This window comes from Grampus griseus (assembly GCF_964374135.1).
Source record: "Grampus griseus genome assembly, chromosome: 5".
In the NCBI taxonomy this organism is placed as follows: domain Eukaryota; kingdom Metazoa; phylum Chordata; class Mammalia; order Artiodactyla; family Delphinidae; genus Grampus; species Grampus griseus.
The window spans coordinates 128,729,553-128,743,768 of NC_138998.1; the positions used below are offsets into that span (position 1 = coordinate 128,729,553).

General features: G+C 37.6%; 1 protein-coding gene across 12 annotated transcripts in view; it reads right to left on the bottom strand.

Moving 5' to 3' along the window:
- The window catches only part of GRIK1 (glutamate ionotropic receptor kainate type subunit 1), a gene marked incomplete at both ends in the record, with an annotated part of 423,407 nt that overhangs the window by 128,578 nt on the left and 280,613 nt on the right, over positions 1 to 14,216 (bottom strand). For all 12 annotated transcript variants that reach the window (XM_082654750.1, XM_082654760.1, XM_082654756.1 and 9 more), the window contains one exon: positions 2,040 to 2,093. In XM_082654750.1, coding sequence (XP_082510876.1) covers positions 2,040 to 2,093 — 54 coding nt within the window. The remainder of the gene's footprint in view (positions 1 to 2,039; positions 2,094 to 14,216) is intronic.

A 14,216-nucleotide genomic window follows, 5' to 3' on the forward strand; every position in this document is an offset into this window, starting at 1 on the left:
AGATTTATTATTTTGAATAACTCTTTTCTACATCACTAGTTCTTCCCAAGATAACTTTGGATTAGACTGTAGAACTATAAGAATGCACCTCTGAACTCGCTCATGTAAGAAAAAGTATACTGCCTTTTAAATTGTTATATTTATTTCCCTTGCATTAACTAATTTTTTCTTTAAGTTTCATTAATACTCATGAGCAAGAGTGGTAGGAATATAAAAGCAAAGCATGGCAGAATGCAGATAAAACCAAAGGAAATTGCTTAAAGAAGCAAATTTAAAGAATAAGACCCAAGGAAGAATGATTCCTTTAGCACACTCAATGAATAGAAGGTAAGTTACTCAAGATACAGGGGGTTCAGACAGAAACTTCCAGGATGCATATTGAATCCCTTATTAATTCAACAGTACAAAAATACAATGTGCTAAAATGGATACATTAAGCATGTGCAAAATTAGCTTGGTTTCCAAATTGTTTCTATGCAATATACAATATGGAAAATTTGAGGCCCAATTTTCAACATCCCCTTGTTAGTGGAGGTTGAGGAAAGAAAGAGTGTGAGGGCAACTGGTTTGTCCTTCCATTGAAGACCAACCTTCTTAGATTTCTTTGTTTATATTTTTCTCAAACTTCAATGAAGCTAACTCAACTGGTGTGTACACCTGGGAAGGATAGGAAGTTCTAAGGCAGATGGCAATCTCACCTTGAGTAAGACCTACGTGTTCATGGTGATGGGGAAAGGACCATATTTGTGATCAGAGTAAGATACTTTCCAGTTCTCAGGGTCTCCCTCAACTGTTCTGACAGAGGACCTGATCAGGATGTCAATGAAGGAGGGAAGACCACGGAAACTTTAGTTCAGGAATTTCTGCCCTGCATCCCACTCCCTAGCTCCAAGCTCAGGAGCAGTGATAATTTTGACAACTGCCCCAAAGCATTTGTCTCATGGCATCCTCTGCAACCCTTCATGCTCTTAGAAATACTTGAGTTAGGAGTTGAATTTACTACTTCTAGAAGTATGTGTATGGTAGCTGCCTGATTCTTGTTCCAAATTCTTTGATTTCCCTAACGTACTAGCCTGCCTTGCCAGTTTTATTTGGTAAAATGATACTCTTACTGAATCTCCCAAAATCTGGGTAGATTTTAGTCGACACACTTTTATAGGTTAGAAACGGAGGTTGGCTCTGTATTTTCTTCTCACGTAAAAGAGTGGAGTGTATGTGTTGGGAGGGGTGTGTTTTGTGTGTGTGTGTGTGTGTGTGTGTGTGTGTGTGTGTGGCGAGAACTATCACATCATTTTGATTTGTTAACTGCCTGAATCATTCTCCTTGATCTGATAATCTGTCAAAATTTAAAGTTGTATAGTTTCTTTTGAATTTCTCCAGCTTAGAGCCATGATTTTTCTTATGATGAAAAATGTTCAACGTGGAAAGCATCTCCCAAGCTCTTTATCTTGACGGTCTTCAAAACACCTGACAGGTGAACCTTGGCTAATCCAGCTATCCACTGGACACAGGTGGGGAAATCACATCAGATCAAAGAATGCCAAGATACACTTCAGTGTGCCCTCTAATGTATATAGAAAATGTAGATGATTCTTCTTTATTAATAGTTTGTACTTTGGCAGTTTCTATTTAATGAAAGCTTGATTTGAATTCCTTTCTGGGTGCACTTGCATTGATGCTAGTTAAGAAAGGAAAAAGAAAGAAAGAAAGAAAGAAAGAAAGAAAGAAAGAAAGAAAGAAAGAAAGAAAGAAAGAAAGAAAGAAAAAAGGAAGGAAGGAAAGAAGGAAGGAAGGAAGGAAGGAAGGAAGGAAATAAAGAAGAAAGAAAGAAACAAAGAAAGAAAGGGAAAGAAAGAATGAAAGAAAGAAAGAAAGGAAGGAAGACACCTGCTGTTCAGCATTTCTGAATTTAGAGGGTTCTTAGGAAAGTAAAACAAATCTCCATGACAATAACTTGCCTTGACACTGGTGGGGCTGACTTAAAAATAACTGAAGATTTTTTTTATAGTGTGGAATACATTTCCACCAGATATGCTTACCAGGGTTGTGAAAAAGTAATGATAGTACTCAGTCATCATGCCCATGAACAGGATCTGCAAAAGAGAAATAAGAGAAGAATCAGAAACAGAATTATAATAAGAAATAGATAATTAGTAGGTTGACTGCAATAGCTTGGAGGCATAGAATAGGAAGGGGCTTTGGAAATCCATAGACCAAGTAGATCAGAAACCTGAGACAAACCAATTATTGATGTGGAGCTAGGATCCAGGCCACTGACCTCCATCCAATGCACTTTCAGTATGCTATGTTTGACCTTCATGGAAGTAATTGATCTGACGATCAAATTTAAAAATAGTTTATGCTCAACAAATTTTATATCTGGAGTTGTCCATAATGGCAGAGAGTTTTGCCTTTCCTACTCCCTGGGTTTCTGAGTAATCCTATGCTTAGATATATATTTTATTGATCTCCTTAGCTTTAGTACTTATCATAATGCCTCAGAGTAAAACTCATTAAATGTTAAATTGGCAATACTGATATGTAGATATATTTGAATGAGGATTTATAAATATGTATATCTCGGAAACCCTTCTCTCTACCCCTTTTCCATCTTATCCCATAGAGTGAGTAGGGGAAGAGAGGATTGTTTATAGATAGAAGGATGGGGACTATTTTTATACCAAGTCTCGCTGCCTCTTAATTCTGAGTCTGTTACCTAATTGGGACCCTGACAGTTCTAAACATCCTGTGTATATTGTCTTTATTTGGTGGGGAGGGGCAAGAAGGAGGTAGACAGAAAGGACAGGGGTTCTAGGTAGAGATAGTTTCTTAAAACTGTGATGTTACTTTTGGATTCCTGAAAATGGTGTCCACTGAGAAGAAACAGTTGCAAATGCTTTGGAGATAAGATATTGTCATCAATCTTTTAAATCAAGAGTATCACCTTCCTTGGTGCAGGTCACAAAGGACTGTTTAAGTGCTGTATTTTTGGTATTTGCATAGAAATGAATGCAGAAGACTCAGAAATGAAACTTTCAAGACAGTTCCCCCACAACTCTGATATATTCTGGATGCAAATGAAAATCCCCTCTGGAGGTTTTAAAATCAGATATTCTTAGGCTCCATCCCAGAGACATCCAGAATTAGAATTTCTGAGAGTGGAGCTTCTGTATTTCACAGCAGCGGCTGATAATCACTGCTTTATGGAAAACATGTCCATTTGCATTAAGGAACAAGGACTTTCATAACTTCAGTTGAAAAGGTGGATTGAAAAGATTCTTCAGAAAAACAACACAAGTTATTGAAGTTCTTATAAGGTGTCTAAGATATGTAAACTAGAATGATTTTACATGAAAGGGGATAAAAAATGGAGAGGGTATTTGGAGATGGCATGTAACATACATGAGCACAGATCTGACACTTCTTATGCCCTCTCTGCTAACATGGAAACCAGAGGAATATTTGGTGAAATTGTAATGTCATGAAGGCAAGAAAAATGACAGGAAACTCTCTCTATGAATCATAAGCCCACAGTATGTAAGTCACTCCTATGGTGATAACAAGACCAGGTGCACAAAAGGATTTTTAAAAGGGTAGGATTGCTTTAGGGCCATCAATAACATTGAAAATCATGCGTGGTGAGCTCTTATTAGCTGGTCTCTTATATCACTGGAGCATAAAGAGCTAACCTGCTGAGGTCAGTCAGGAATTCAATTTTTCATTTAGGTTGTTAGTATAATTGCAGGCAAGACTATCTCTTAAAAGGGAACTGGAAAGTTTTATGTCAAGATATAGACCTGGACACTGGGGTTTAAAATATTGTTGCTGAAAAAACACAAAGGCACCTGAGTTTCCAGCTTTTCACATGGGCTAATTTTTCTTTTTAAACTTTATTGTGGGGGCATTTGATCACCATTTGAGAGTATAGGCTTTTTTTTTTAAGCAACCATTCAACTAATTATTATTATTTATAATTTCTGGAAGCAAATATTCATTTGATATGTCTGTTACTTAATGTTAGAAAAGAGTCATGCAGATGCAGTGAATAAATAACTAATGGACCTGCTTTTGTAGCAGAAAGAATCCTTGGGACTTCCAGATACACTTTTTATTTGATATACTAGAAAAGTACCCCTTCTTGACTTTCCTACCTAGTGCCTGGGTCAGTGCTTCCTGGTTCTTCCCTTGAATTTCCTAGAAATGAAAATTAAGAAAAAAGTATAGTCATGGATCACTGAGCTGTCAATTTTATGGACTCTCTAGGACATGGGTGAATGAGAAATTTTTAGATAGAAATAAAGCCAAGAGCACCAAAGCTCTTTATAATGGTTTGTAGACTGGTTGGGATTGGCTGCTCTGCTGTCAAATGGTAGTATACTTTATACTCTATAGCATTCACACCACGATTCTCTCTGCATGTTGGTATTTCAGCTAAAAGTCATTAACGGTTTACGAAAATGTCATATCAAGATAAATGTCAGTTTTTCAAATAGTGTAATCATGATATGGGGATTTTTAAATGGTTCTTTGCAAAACTGACTTTTTATTAACAAACACTACCTTGTTTGAATTTTTTTACTGTATTTTGCTGGATTGACCAGGAGGCACTGACTTAGGCAGTGTACACTTTACCAAGACAGTATTACTAGGAACTAATTTTGGCTCTATTTAAATCATTTTTAATGGTGCAAAACACATCACATCACACACACTAATAAGTAATAAATGTGGCTGTCAATACTATTTGTACTGATGGCACGTTCCCCTTAATTGCTTCCACCAATACTTTAATAATGGTTGTTTCCTAACAGAATTATTCTTACTAAATATCCACTTGAAACCTTATTATTGACATAGATTGATAGACTGTAAAAACCTAGCCCTTTCAATAACATTTTATATCTATAGTAGGGATGTATTTAATACCTATTAGTCTTCTTGATTTTGGAAGACCCATAACGTGGACTTCATTAGTGCCATTTCCAATTTTCCAATGTGATGTGATTGTATTTCCTGGCTCCTTGTGCTTGGGTGGAGCCATGCACTGGTTTTGGCCAAGGAAGTGGGAAAGATACTGACATATGTCACCCTCCAGAGATCTCACTCACCCTGACAAGTGACTACCATGATTATCAGTGCCAGACAAGCCATTTTTTTGTTTTTGTTTTGTTTTTCTGAATAAATACAATTGTCTGTTTTATGAATACTTCAAGGTATGTCATGACTTTCTTTTGATTACTAGAGACTTTAGGGTCAAAATTGTGGGTCCTCCATTAGCAACTACTCAGGAACATAGGGTATATATTCTATGTGCTAATGCCATTCAGCTTTATGTTTTTCTTTAACTTTTCCCTTGGTACAAACTCTGTCCCTTTCTTAAAAAATATTTATGACTTTTTTCAAATGTATTTTTCTAGGCTGCTTCAGTTCTTTGTATAATAAAGATATAACATGAATAAATTATCATGGTTGGGAGAAGCGGAATATTTTTTTTTCCATAAAGAGAGATGAAGTATTCAGATCTGATATAGCTGGGTTGGGTTAGGGTAACAAAAAGCCTCTAACAAAATACCATTCATAGTTAATCATATTCTATGTCCTTGCAGAATCAATGATAAGAACTCAAAAGTTCTTGTAGATGATGGTGGTTCATTTTACATGTCAACTTTACTGGGCCGAGGGGTGCCCAGATTAAACGTTATTTATGGATGTGTCTGTGAGGCTGTTTCCAGATGAAATAAGCTTTTGAGAGAGCAGATGACTCTTCCCAATATGGTGGGCATCATCCAATCCACTGAGAGCTTGATTAGAATAAAGAGGCAGAGGAAGAAGGAATTCACCCCTTTTCCTTCCTGCCTGACTGCCTAAGCTGGGACTTTGACGTTCTCCTGCCCTTTGACTGAGATTTTCACCACTGACTCTTCTGATTTTCAAGCCTATAGTTTCAGACTGTAATTACACCACAGCATTTCTGGGTCTCTAGCTTGCAAATGGCAGACTGTGGGCCTTCTCAGTCTCCATAGTTAAGTGAATCAATTCTTCATAATAAATCTCTTCATATATATTTCCTATGGGTTCTGTTTCTCTGGAGAACCCTGGTTAATACAGAGAACAATACCAAAATACTGAAAGTCCTACATACTCTGCATACGTATGACATTCCTTTCTATCTAGATAACACAATCCTTAAACGAGTGAAGGGAAGAGAGGCTGACACCTACGTGAAGGCTTTCTCTGTATTATGCTATTATGGAAATGCCACAGACTATTCTATTGTTTCAGTGGCTAGAAAATAATTACTGTTTTCTTTCTTTTGTAGTCAAAATGAATCATCAGAAAGCAGAATAAAACTCATTGGCATCTTTACTCCTGTCCTGCCCCCTAGGTTCATCAGAACCATTTTTTTTTTTTAGATTCCAGATATATGTGTTAGCATATGGTATTTGTTTTTCTCCTTCTGACTTACGTCACTCTGTATGACAGACTCTAGGTCCATCCACCTCACTACAAATAACTCAGTTTTGAGAATGGACTTGAGGACACAGGGAGGGGGAAGGGGAAGCTGGGACGAAGTGAGAGAGTGGCATGGACATATATACACTATCAAATGTAAAATAGATAGCTAGTGGGGAGCAGCTGCATAGCACAGGGAGATCAGCTCGGTGCTTTGTGACCACCTAGAGGGGTGGGATAGGGAGGGTGGGAGGGAGACGCTAGAAGGAGGGGATATGGAGATATATGTATACATATAGCTGATTCACTTTGTTGTACAGCAGAAACTAACACACCATTGTAAAGCAATTATACTCTAATAAGCATGCTAAAAAAAAAAAAAGAACTCATTGACAGTTGACTCTTGGAAGGACAACTCTAATGACCCCACTGTTATCAAGGTTCTCTGAAGCACTGTTGTTCATTAACTATCATGGCTCCACATTTGCCCAGCTTTTCTCTGGACTTTTACAATAGAACTCTCATGGCCTTGTTCACAGTAGTATTGATTCTTCCTGGTCGAGCTCTGTTGTTCTTTGCAAAGACGGTCTTTTGGATTTAGATGAGTAAATGTATCACATACAGCCTGAGCATCACAAAGACCATATTTTAGTTTGTCTTGAGAACCCTCGTCCAAGTCTAGATGAAGAGAGTTTGTGGAGTCTAATTCCTATGGTTGGTGAGAGAGTTGGTCTATAAGACACTTGGAAAGCCTCTGAGAAAAATCTTGCCATAACATGTCCTGGTATAAAGACGCCTATGTCACATTTCAACAGGATCATTTTCCTGAAGGCAATGCAGAGCTATGGAGACAGCAATTCTCCACAAACTCTCAGCATCCATTGCTAAAAGCAATTCATACATCACAAATAATTGGCATAATGCTGCTATCATCGTAGCAGAAACTTGAAATGGAACCTGGAGTGCTCCTAAGCATTTTTGAGGGATTCTTATAATATTTATAAGGGTTTTTATTACTGCATCTTTCCATTGAAAAATAGGTGTATTAGAAGTTTATATTGACTAACCTAAAGTGTATTGCTCCTTTTATAGCCTTCTCAGTATCAGGATAAATTCTAAACCATCAGACATGATTTCTAGTCAATAATTTCAAGTGAACAACTTCCAAATATGTGACATACAATGTGGCTAAAATAATGTTTTTACCTCAAGATAGAAATAAGTTATTTCAGCATAAAATAAATCTTCAGGAAACCAGTTGAATAATATCAAGTCTCAGAGAAGCAGTTTTAAGAAGAAAGTTTGAGCTCTAGGGTGTAGATTTTTCTCACCTGCCAACTGTGGTACTTTAGGCTGCAACTGCACTATCCTCTGAGCAGAATGCTCCTTTGGCAACATAGTTTTTAATGGTTGTCACCAGTAGAATTAGCTAGGTAAATTAGGCCTTTAGATCAATCTTTATTGGTGCAAAAAAAGACACTCGTACAACACTGAATGACTGTAACATATCTACAAAGGTAACAGTGGAGTGTATGGAAAAATAGCACTGGATGCCTGAAAACCCTGACATGTAGAAAACTACCCATATCCTTATGGAGTAGGATGAATAATGCCCCCTTAAAAATGTCCACATCCTAATTTCCAGAATCTGCTAATATGTTACTTTACATGGCAAAAGAATTTTGCAGATGTGAATAAGTTAAGGATCTTAGTTTATGGGAAATTACTCTGGATTATCCAGGTGAGCCCAGTGTAATCACAAGGGTTCTTATAAGATGGAAGCAGATGGTCAGAAGGCAGAGAGGTGATGTGAAGATGGAAACAGAGGGAATGAAAGGCAATGTGATATGGGACCACAAGCCAAGGAATGAGGACAGCTTCTAGAAGCTGGAAAAGACAAGGAATTAGATATTCCCTGAACCCTCCAGAAGGAAAATAGCCCCGTCAACAGCTTGATTTTAGACTTCTGACCTCCAGAATTGTAAAAGAGTAAATTTTTATTGTTTAAGCCACTACATTTGTGATAATTTGTTACAGCAGCAATATGAAACCAACACTCCACATTTGCTCATCTTTCTGGGATTATGGCCTATGAGATTGCACAATTTTGGTGTTTTGATATCAAGAGCATGTATCAAGAGGAAAAATGACTTGTTTGAAGTTGAAAACTTTCTAAATTTCCTTGTGCCCCTCCATTCATGTACATATACTAACCACATGCATGTACACAGATACAGCTACTCACAAAGAGTCTAGGGTTTTCCTTCCATTCGAAGATAGTGCTATGCCATTTACAAACCCAGGCCACTTTCCTAATGCCTCCAAGTGAAATCAAAGGAAAGCAAAGAGTATTCCACACAGTGTAGGTGAATGGAATAGCTGCACTATTTGAGAGTGTCTTTCAGTCTTAATTCCTTTATAAGCTTCTCTCCAGAAGTATGGTCAGAAGAAGAAGGGAAGCTGATACTAATAGATATTAATAAATGGAGTGGAGCCCAATGGGGTTTAGTTTAGCTTCAGAAGATAATCCTACTAGAAGAGCCACATGGCATCATCCAGGTGCACAGCAGAAGAGATTATGCTATTTAAGGAGTACAGTTTGCTGACAACAGAGCAGGAAAAAAAGATTTCCCCTAGCAGAATGAAATAGGCAACGTGGCAAATAGGAAAGAGTGGAGCTTTTGGAGGATTACATGAACCCAAAGAATAAACTCTCTGCAATATCCAAGGGAAATTGGTGGAAATATGAGGTATAAGAAAGACTACAGTAGAAGAAAAGTTTTAACAGCAAAGAACTGAACGAATCTTGAAGTTGGAAATTTAACAGAGAATATGTTGCATACACTGTAATCTTTGTGCAATAAGCTTCTTTGGTAATGGTGGTAATAAAAACTATACCTCAAATTTGCCTGAGGGTGACCTTTGGAGGGAGAGATTAGTCATGTAGTCACTAAATGGTGGTCTTGCTGGTCTCATGATATCTCTGTAGCACAATAAAGTTATCATAATTTTGGTCCTGTTTCTCAGATTTTTGGCTTTTTAGATGACTTTATTTTGTCAATTTATCTAGTAGCTATCAGGCTTAGAAAACAATTATTTTTATCAGTGTTTCTCAGTGCATTAGTATCTCCAAAGAACTCTTTGAAAACACCCATGACTGTACCCTATCCCTAAATATTCTGATTTATTTGGTCTAGCGTATGTTCTAGGCATTGGTATCTGTGACACCAAGACTCTCCAGGTGATACTTACATACAGCCAGAGCTGAGAACCACTGATTTATATTAACCAAACTCATATTTTAAAGGGATAATAATAATGATCAAAACTACTATTTGATGAGTGTTACAACATGTCCACTGCTGTAACAGGTTCTTTATCTACTATTGGGGAGGAAGTGTTATCCCCAGTTTATAGATGTGAGCATAGTTATAGTACTTGAACCCAGGTTTGATTTCAATCCTGGGCTCTTTGTGCTATATTTATAATAGGAGGTATATGTGGGAAGAAAGTCAGTAATTTGTACAAAGTCCTTCTGTACTTTGAGAACCCAAATAAAAACATATGGTTCTTTGGTGAGAGCAAAGTTAGAAGGACAGGAATTGGATCTTTATCTTAAGGAATGAATCCATCAAGCCAAGAGAGCTTGATAAGTTGCCCCTCTATTCTTGTTCAGAGAGCTGGCCTCCATTATAAAAGGTTGTACCATGGATGATGCTGCAGGTATTATGGGGAGCCTCACTCACTTTTTCTCCTTCTGTCAGGAATTCAGACCTACATAGCTCTTCTATTATAACATCTCTTTAGATATTAGAATTAATTAGATTCCAATTTTAAATCCCTTTAGTGATCTTTCAGGAAGAACTTTGGCCTCTTTAACGGGGTCAGCTTTCATGAAGAAAAGATAGTTTGGGACTTCCCTGGTGGCACAGTGGTTAGGAGTCAGCCTGCCAATACAGGGGACACGGGTTTGAGCCCTGGTCCGGGAGGATCCCACGTGCTGCAGAGCAACTGGGCGCCTGCGCCACGACTGCTGAGCCTGAGTGCTGCAGCTGCTGAGGCCGGCGCGCCTGAAGCCCGTGCTCTGCAACGGGAGGGGAGGGGCATCTCAGTGAGAGGTCCGCGCACCACAGCGGAGACCCAACACCGCCAAAAATAAATAAATAAATAGATAAATAAATTTAAATCTTCAGAAAAGTAAAAAAAAAAAAAAAAAAGTACTACTTTAAAAAAAAAAGGATAGTTTGTAAAAAAAATTGTAATGCAATTGTTAAAATTGTGTGATACACATAATAATAGATATTTTCGTGTGCTTGATGTTATAATGGCAGTGGACACAAGGTGCTTAGGGCTTTGCATGGCATGCTAAACAATGCGGGCTTATACTTAAGGCAATAAAGGGGTGGGGCGAGCACTCAGGAATTTCAAACTTGAGAGGTGTAAGATCAGATATTTTATTTAAAATGAACAGTTTTTGAGGTCACATGGAGGCTGGGTAGAGAAAAGGAGAGGGAGGGGACTTGTGACTGAGACATCAATTGTTCTAGCACAGGAGGAAGATGATGAAAGTGATGGAGAAAAGGAGGTAGAATCTGAAACATATTTAGAAGGCAGAATCTACAGCATTTGGTAACTAATAAATAGGAAAGGTGAGGGAGAGCCAAGGAGATTCCCAGGTTTCTGGCTTGAGTAAGCGAATGGTATTTCTGGTTGGCGGGGGAAAGGATGAGTAGGAAGATGCAATATGTTAAGTCTGGCATGGAGATTTAATGACATCAGATGAGATCCTCATAAGGTTGTGAGACTTGCTAATTCAGACTGAAAGGAGGTTTGGGAACCACTATTGTGATATGATAGAGGAGGTGATGCAGTGATAGAGTTAGGATTGGGAAGCACTGTATCACTCTTGTAGTTCTGCCTAGATACCATATCACTGATAATACTGGCGATGCTAATCCATAACATGTGGAATACTTCATGCATCAGTGGTGGGCTGCTTAGTGCCTTATAGGCATTGTCACATTTAACATTTCTCAAAACAGCATGAGCTATGGGCTATGACATTCCTATTTTACAGATGCAGCAAAGAACAAATAACTAAGTCCTCTACTAAATAACCTCATTCAATACATTGAAGTTTTTCACAGCACTTTATTCTCCCTTTACCCTGGCACAGTCTTTAGCACATAGAAAACAGCAAATACATGTCAACTGAATAAATGGTGACATTTAGATCTTACAGAATCATGCTTATAACAGAAAGTATGTGGCTAACAGTCACGGGGAAAGTAGGGTGGAGGGATATTTTTGGTAAAACCTTGCATCTATGAAGGGTTGAAGAAGCAGGTATGGTTAACATAATGAAGTGATTTTTAACCTGCTTCAGTCTTCAGCCTTCTTTAGGGAATCAGATAGAAGCTATGGATCTTTTCCCCTGAGAAAGTCACACCGAGGGGCACAGACATCCTCAAAATTTTGAATAGAGCTGAGGATCACTGATCCTGCTACAGGCTTAAGACATGCTTTTTGTTATACACATCTTCAAATTCCTTACATGATTCCTTTTAAATTACCCCCACCTTCCTTGCAAAGATAATTTCTCTTATTGCCTATTACAGCCAAATTTTGATGTAGCTGGAATTAAGCAGTAGAGCATTTCTGAGGCACATATGTGATTTTTATTACCTCTCAATTTGGATTGAAACAAATCTAAGTCCTTTTCAAAATCTACTCATTGGAGGTTTTAGAGCATCCTCAAAAGGGCATCCTGTACACTAAGAATACAAACAAATTGCAAACCCTTTCAGTAAATTTTTGATTATTCATAGAGGTCAATTAATTCTTGTGTATATTAATAACATACTCACATCTATGAACCGCTCTTTATAATCCAAACAAACTATGTGCTCAGGAAATGTAAAGAGATTTTAATATCAGCCTGAGAGAAACATAATTAGAATAGGAATGTGTTGTCAAAAAAAATTATATATCTGCAAATTATCATCCAGTTAGTATAAACTGAGATTCAACATGATTACATTGTCAGGATTTATCCAAAGTAATGAACTTCTCATCAATTAAGTATCTCAAAGACTACCAAAGGACTCTAAAAAACCTTACAAAAGAATGAACTGCTTAATTATTTCCCCATTTCTTTGAAAGCTTACTAAGTACAAGGCAATGTGCAAGTTCTTTATGTCTAGATGCTAGTAAGAGGATTCTTGATTCCTTGTATGCATGGAAGCTCAGAGCTGGAGGGAAGCTTAGCAACAGTTAGAATCTAATCCAACAATCCTATTTTACAGGTGAGGTGACTGGGTCTCAGAAAAACAAACAGACTCGCTCAAAGTAGCATATTAAGACGGGCTAAGAAACTCAGATCAGAGGCACATTAGACCCTGGTTTGAAATTCCAGCCTTGCTATTGAGTGTATGCTCTGGAACCTCATTCTTCTCATCTGTAACATGGGATATTTTGAGGCAGTAAATAGATAACACTCCAGTCAAATACATAGCCTATTCTGGCACACAATGACTACCCAATAAATGGCATTTATTTTATCTTATTAGGGGAAGAGCAGAGTTTGCAACTGCATCTCCCAACTTTCAGTCTAAGACTCTAGTCACAGTCTCCTACTGCTTTAGAAATTAGCTTCATGGTCTCCAACCAGTAAATTGTCATTAGATAGCTAAACTCTCGTGACATGCAGTTTCAAGGTCTCTTTTTGCCTTAAGGTGGCAGAGATTTGGGGTTTTGTTGTTGTTTTCATTGTTGTATCTTTGTCACCTTCAATCAGTGCTCAACAAATATGTGTTGAATGAAAAAATGAATTTCTTTACTATGTCCACACCACATTCACTACTTGGCTTCAATATAAACAACATTTCTTGAGAACTTGTGTAAACTAGAGATGATTGGATGTTTGAGAATCAAGGAAATAACACATCCAAGAAGTATGAAGCTTAACTAAAATGTGTTCCAGGTTCCATTACTTGGAGAATCAGTTGACTTCTTGGTGTACATAACAGTAACAGAATAGGATACTTTCTTTTCCTTTTAAACCCTGAGATAAGTTTCAAATCCCAGCTTAGCCACTTGCTGGCTCTGTGACTTTGGGCAAGTTACAAAATCTCTCTGAAATCTGTCAGTTTCTTGTATGCAGAATTTTCTCATAAAAATTAAATGAGTGATGCATTTCACTTGCTTAGCACAGTGCCTGGCACATAATAAGTGTTGAGTAAAATGTAGCCCTAAGGTCTTTGGCTTATTTTATGTGTTTATGATTAGAAATAACAGACTTGGGGATCTGACTTAGCTGGTGCAGGTCCCAAACACAGAATTGCAACCTTTTAGCACATCACAGCTGTACTGCTTGACTTGATGTTTTCTGTCCTAAGAGATGAAGGCTGATGATACTTCTGTCCTGTGAAAACATGAAATGAAACCCATCTAACTACCTCTGCTTGCCTTGGTCAGAGATGTTAGGCATAACTTATATGGGGACAAAAATCCATGCACAAAATTATTTGATTAATCAGCATTGCCATTGCACTTCTTAGCAGAGGGAAGCCAAGCGTTTAAGAAATACATTTTCTGCCTGGTCTTGTTTTTATGTTAATTGAAACAAAAGAAAAACAAAATAGAAACAAAAGCACACAAATGTTGACAGGAGAAAATGCAATATAATTCTACAAAATATTTTGGTACTAAATGTTCTATGGAGGCTAATGGCTCAATTATAGCTTAATGCTCATTGCCACGAG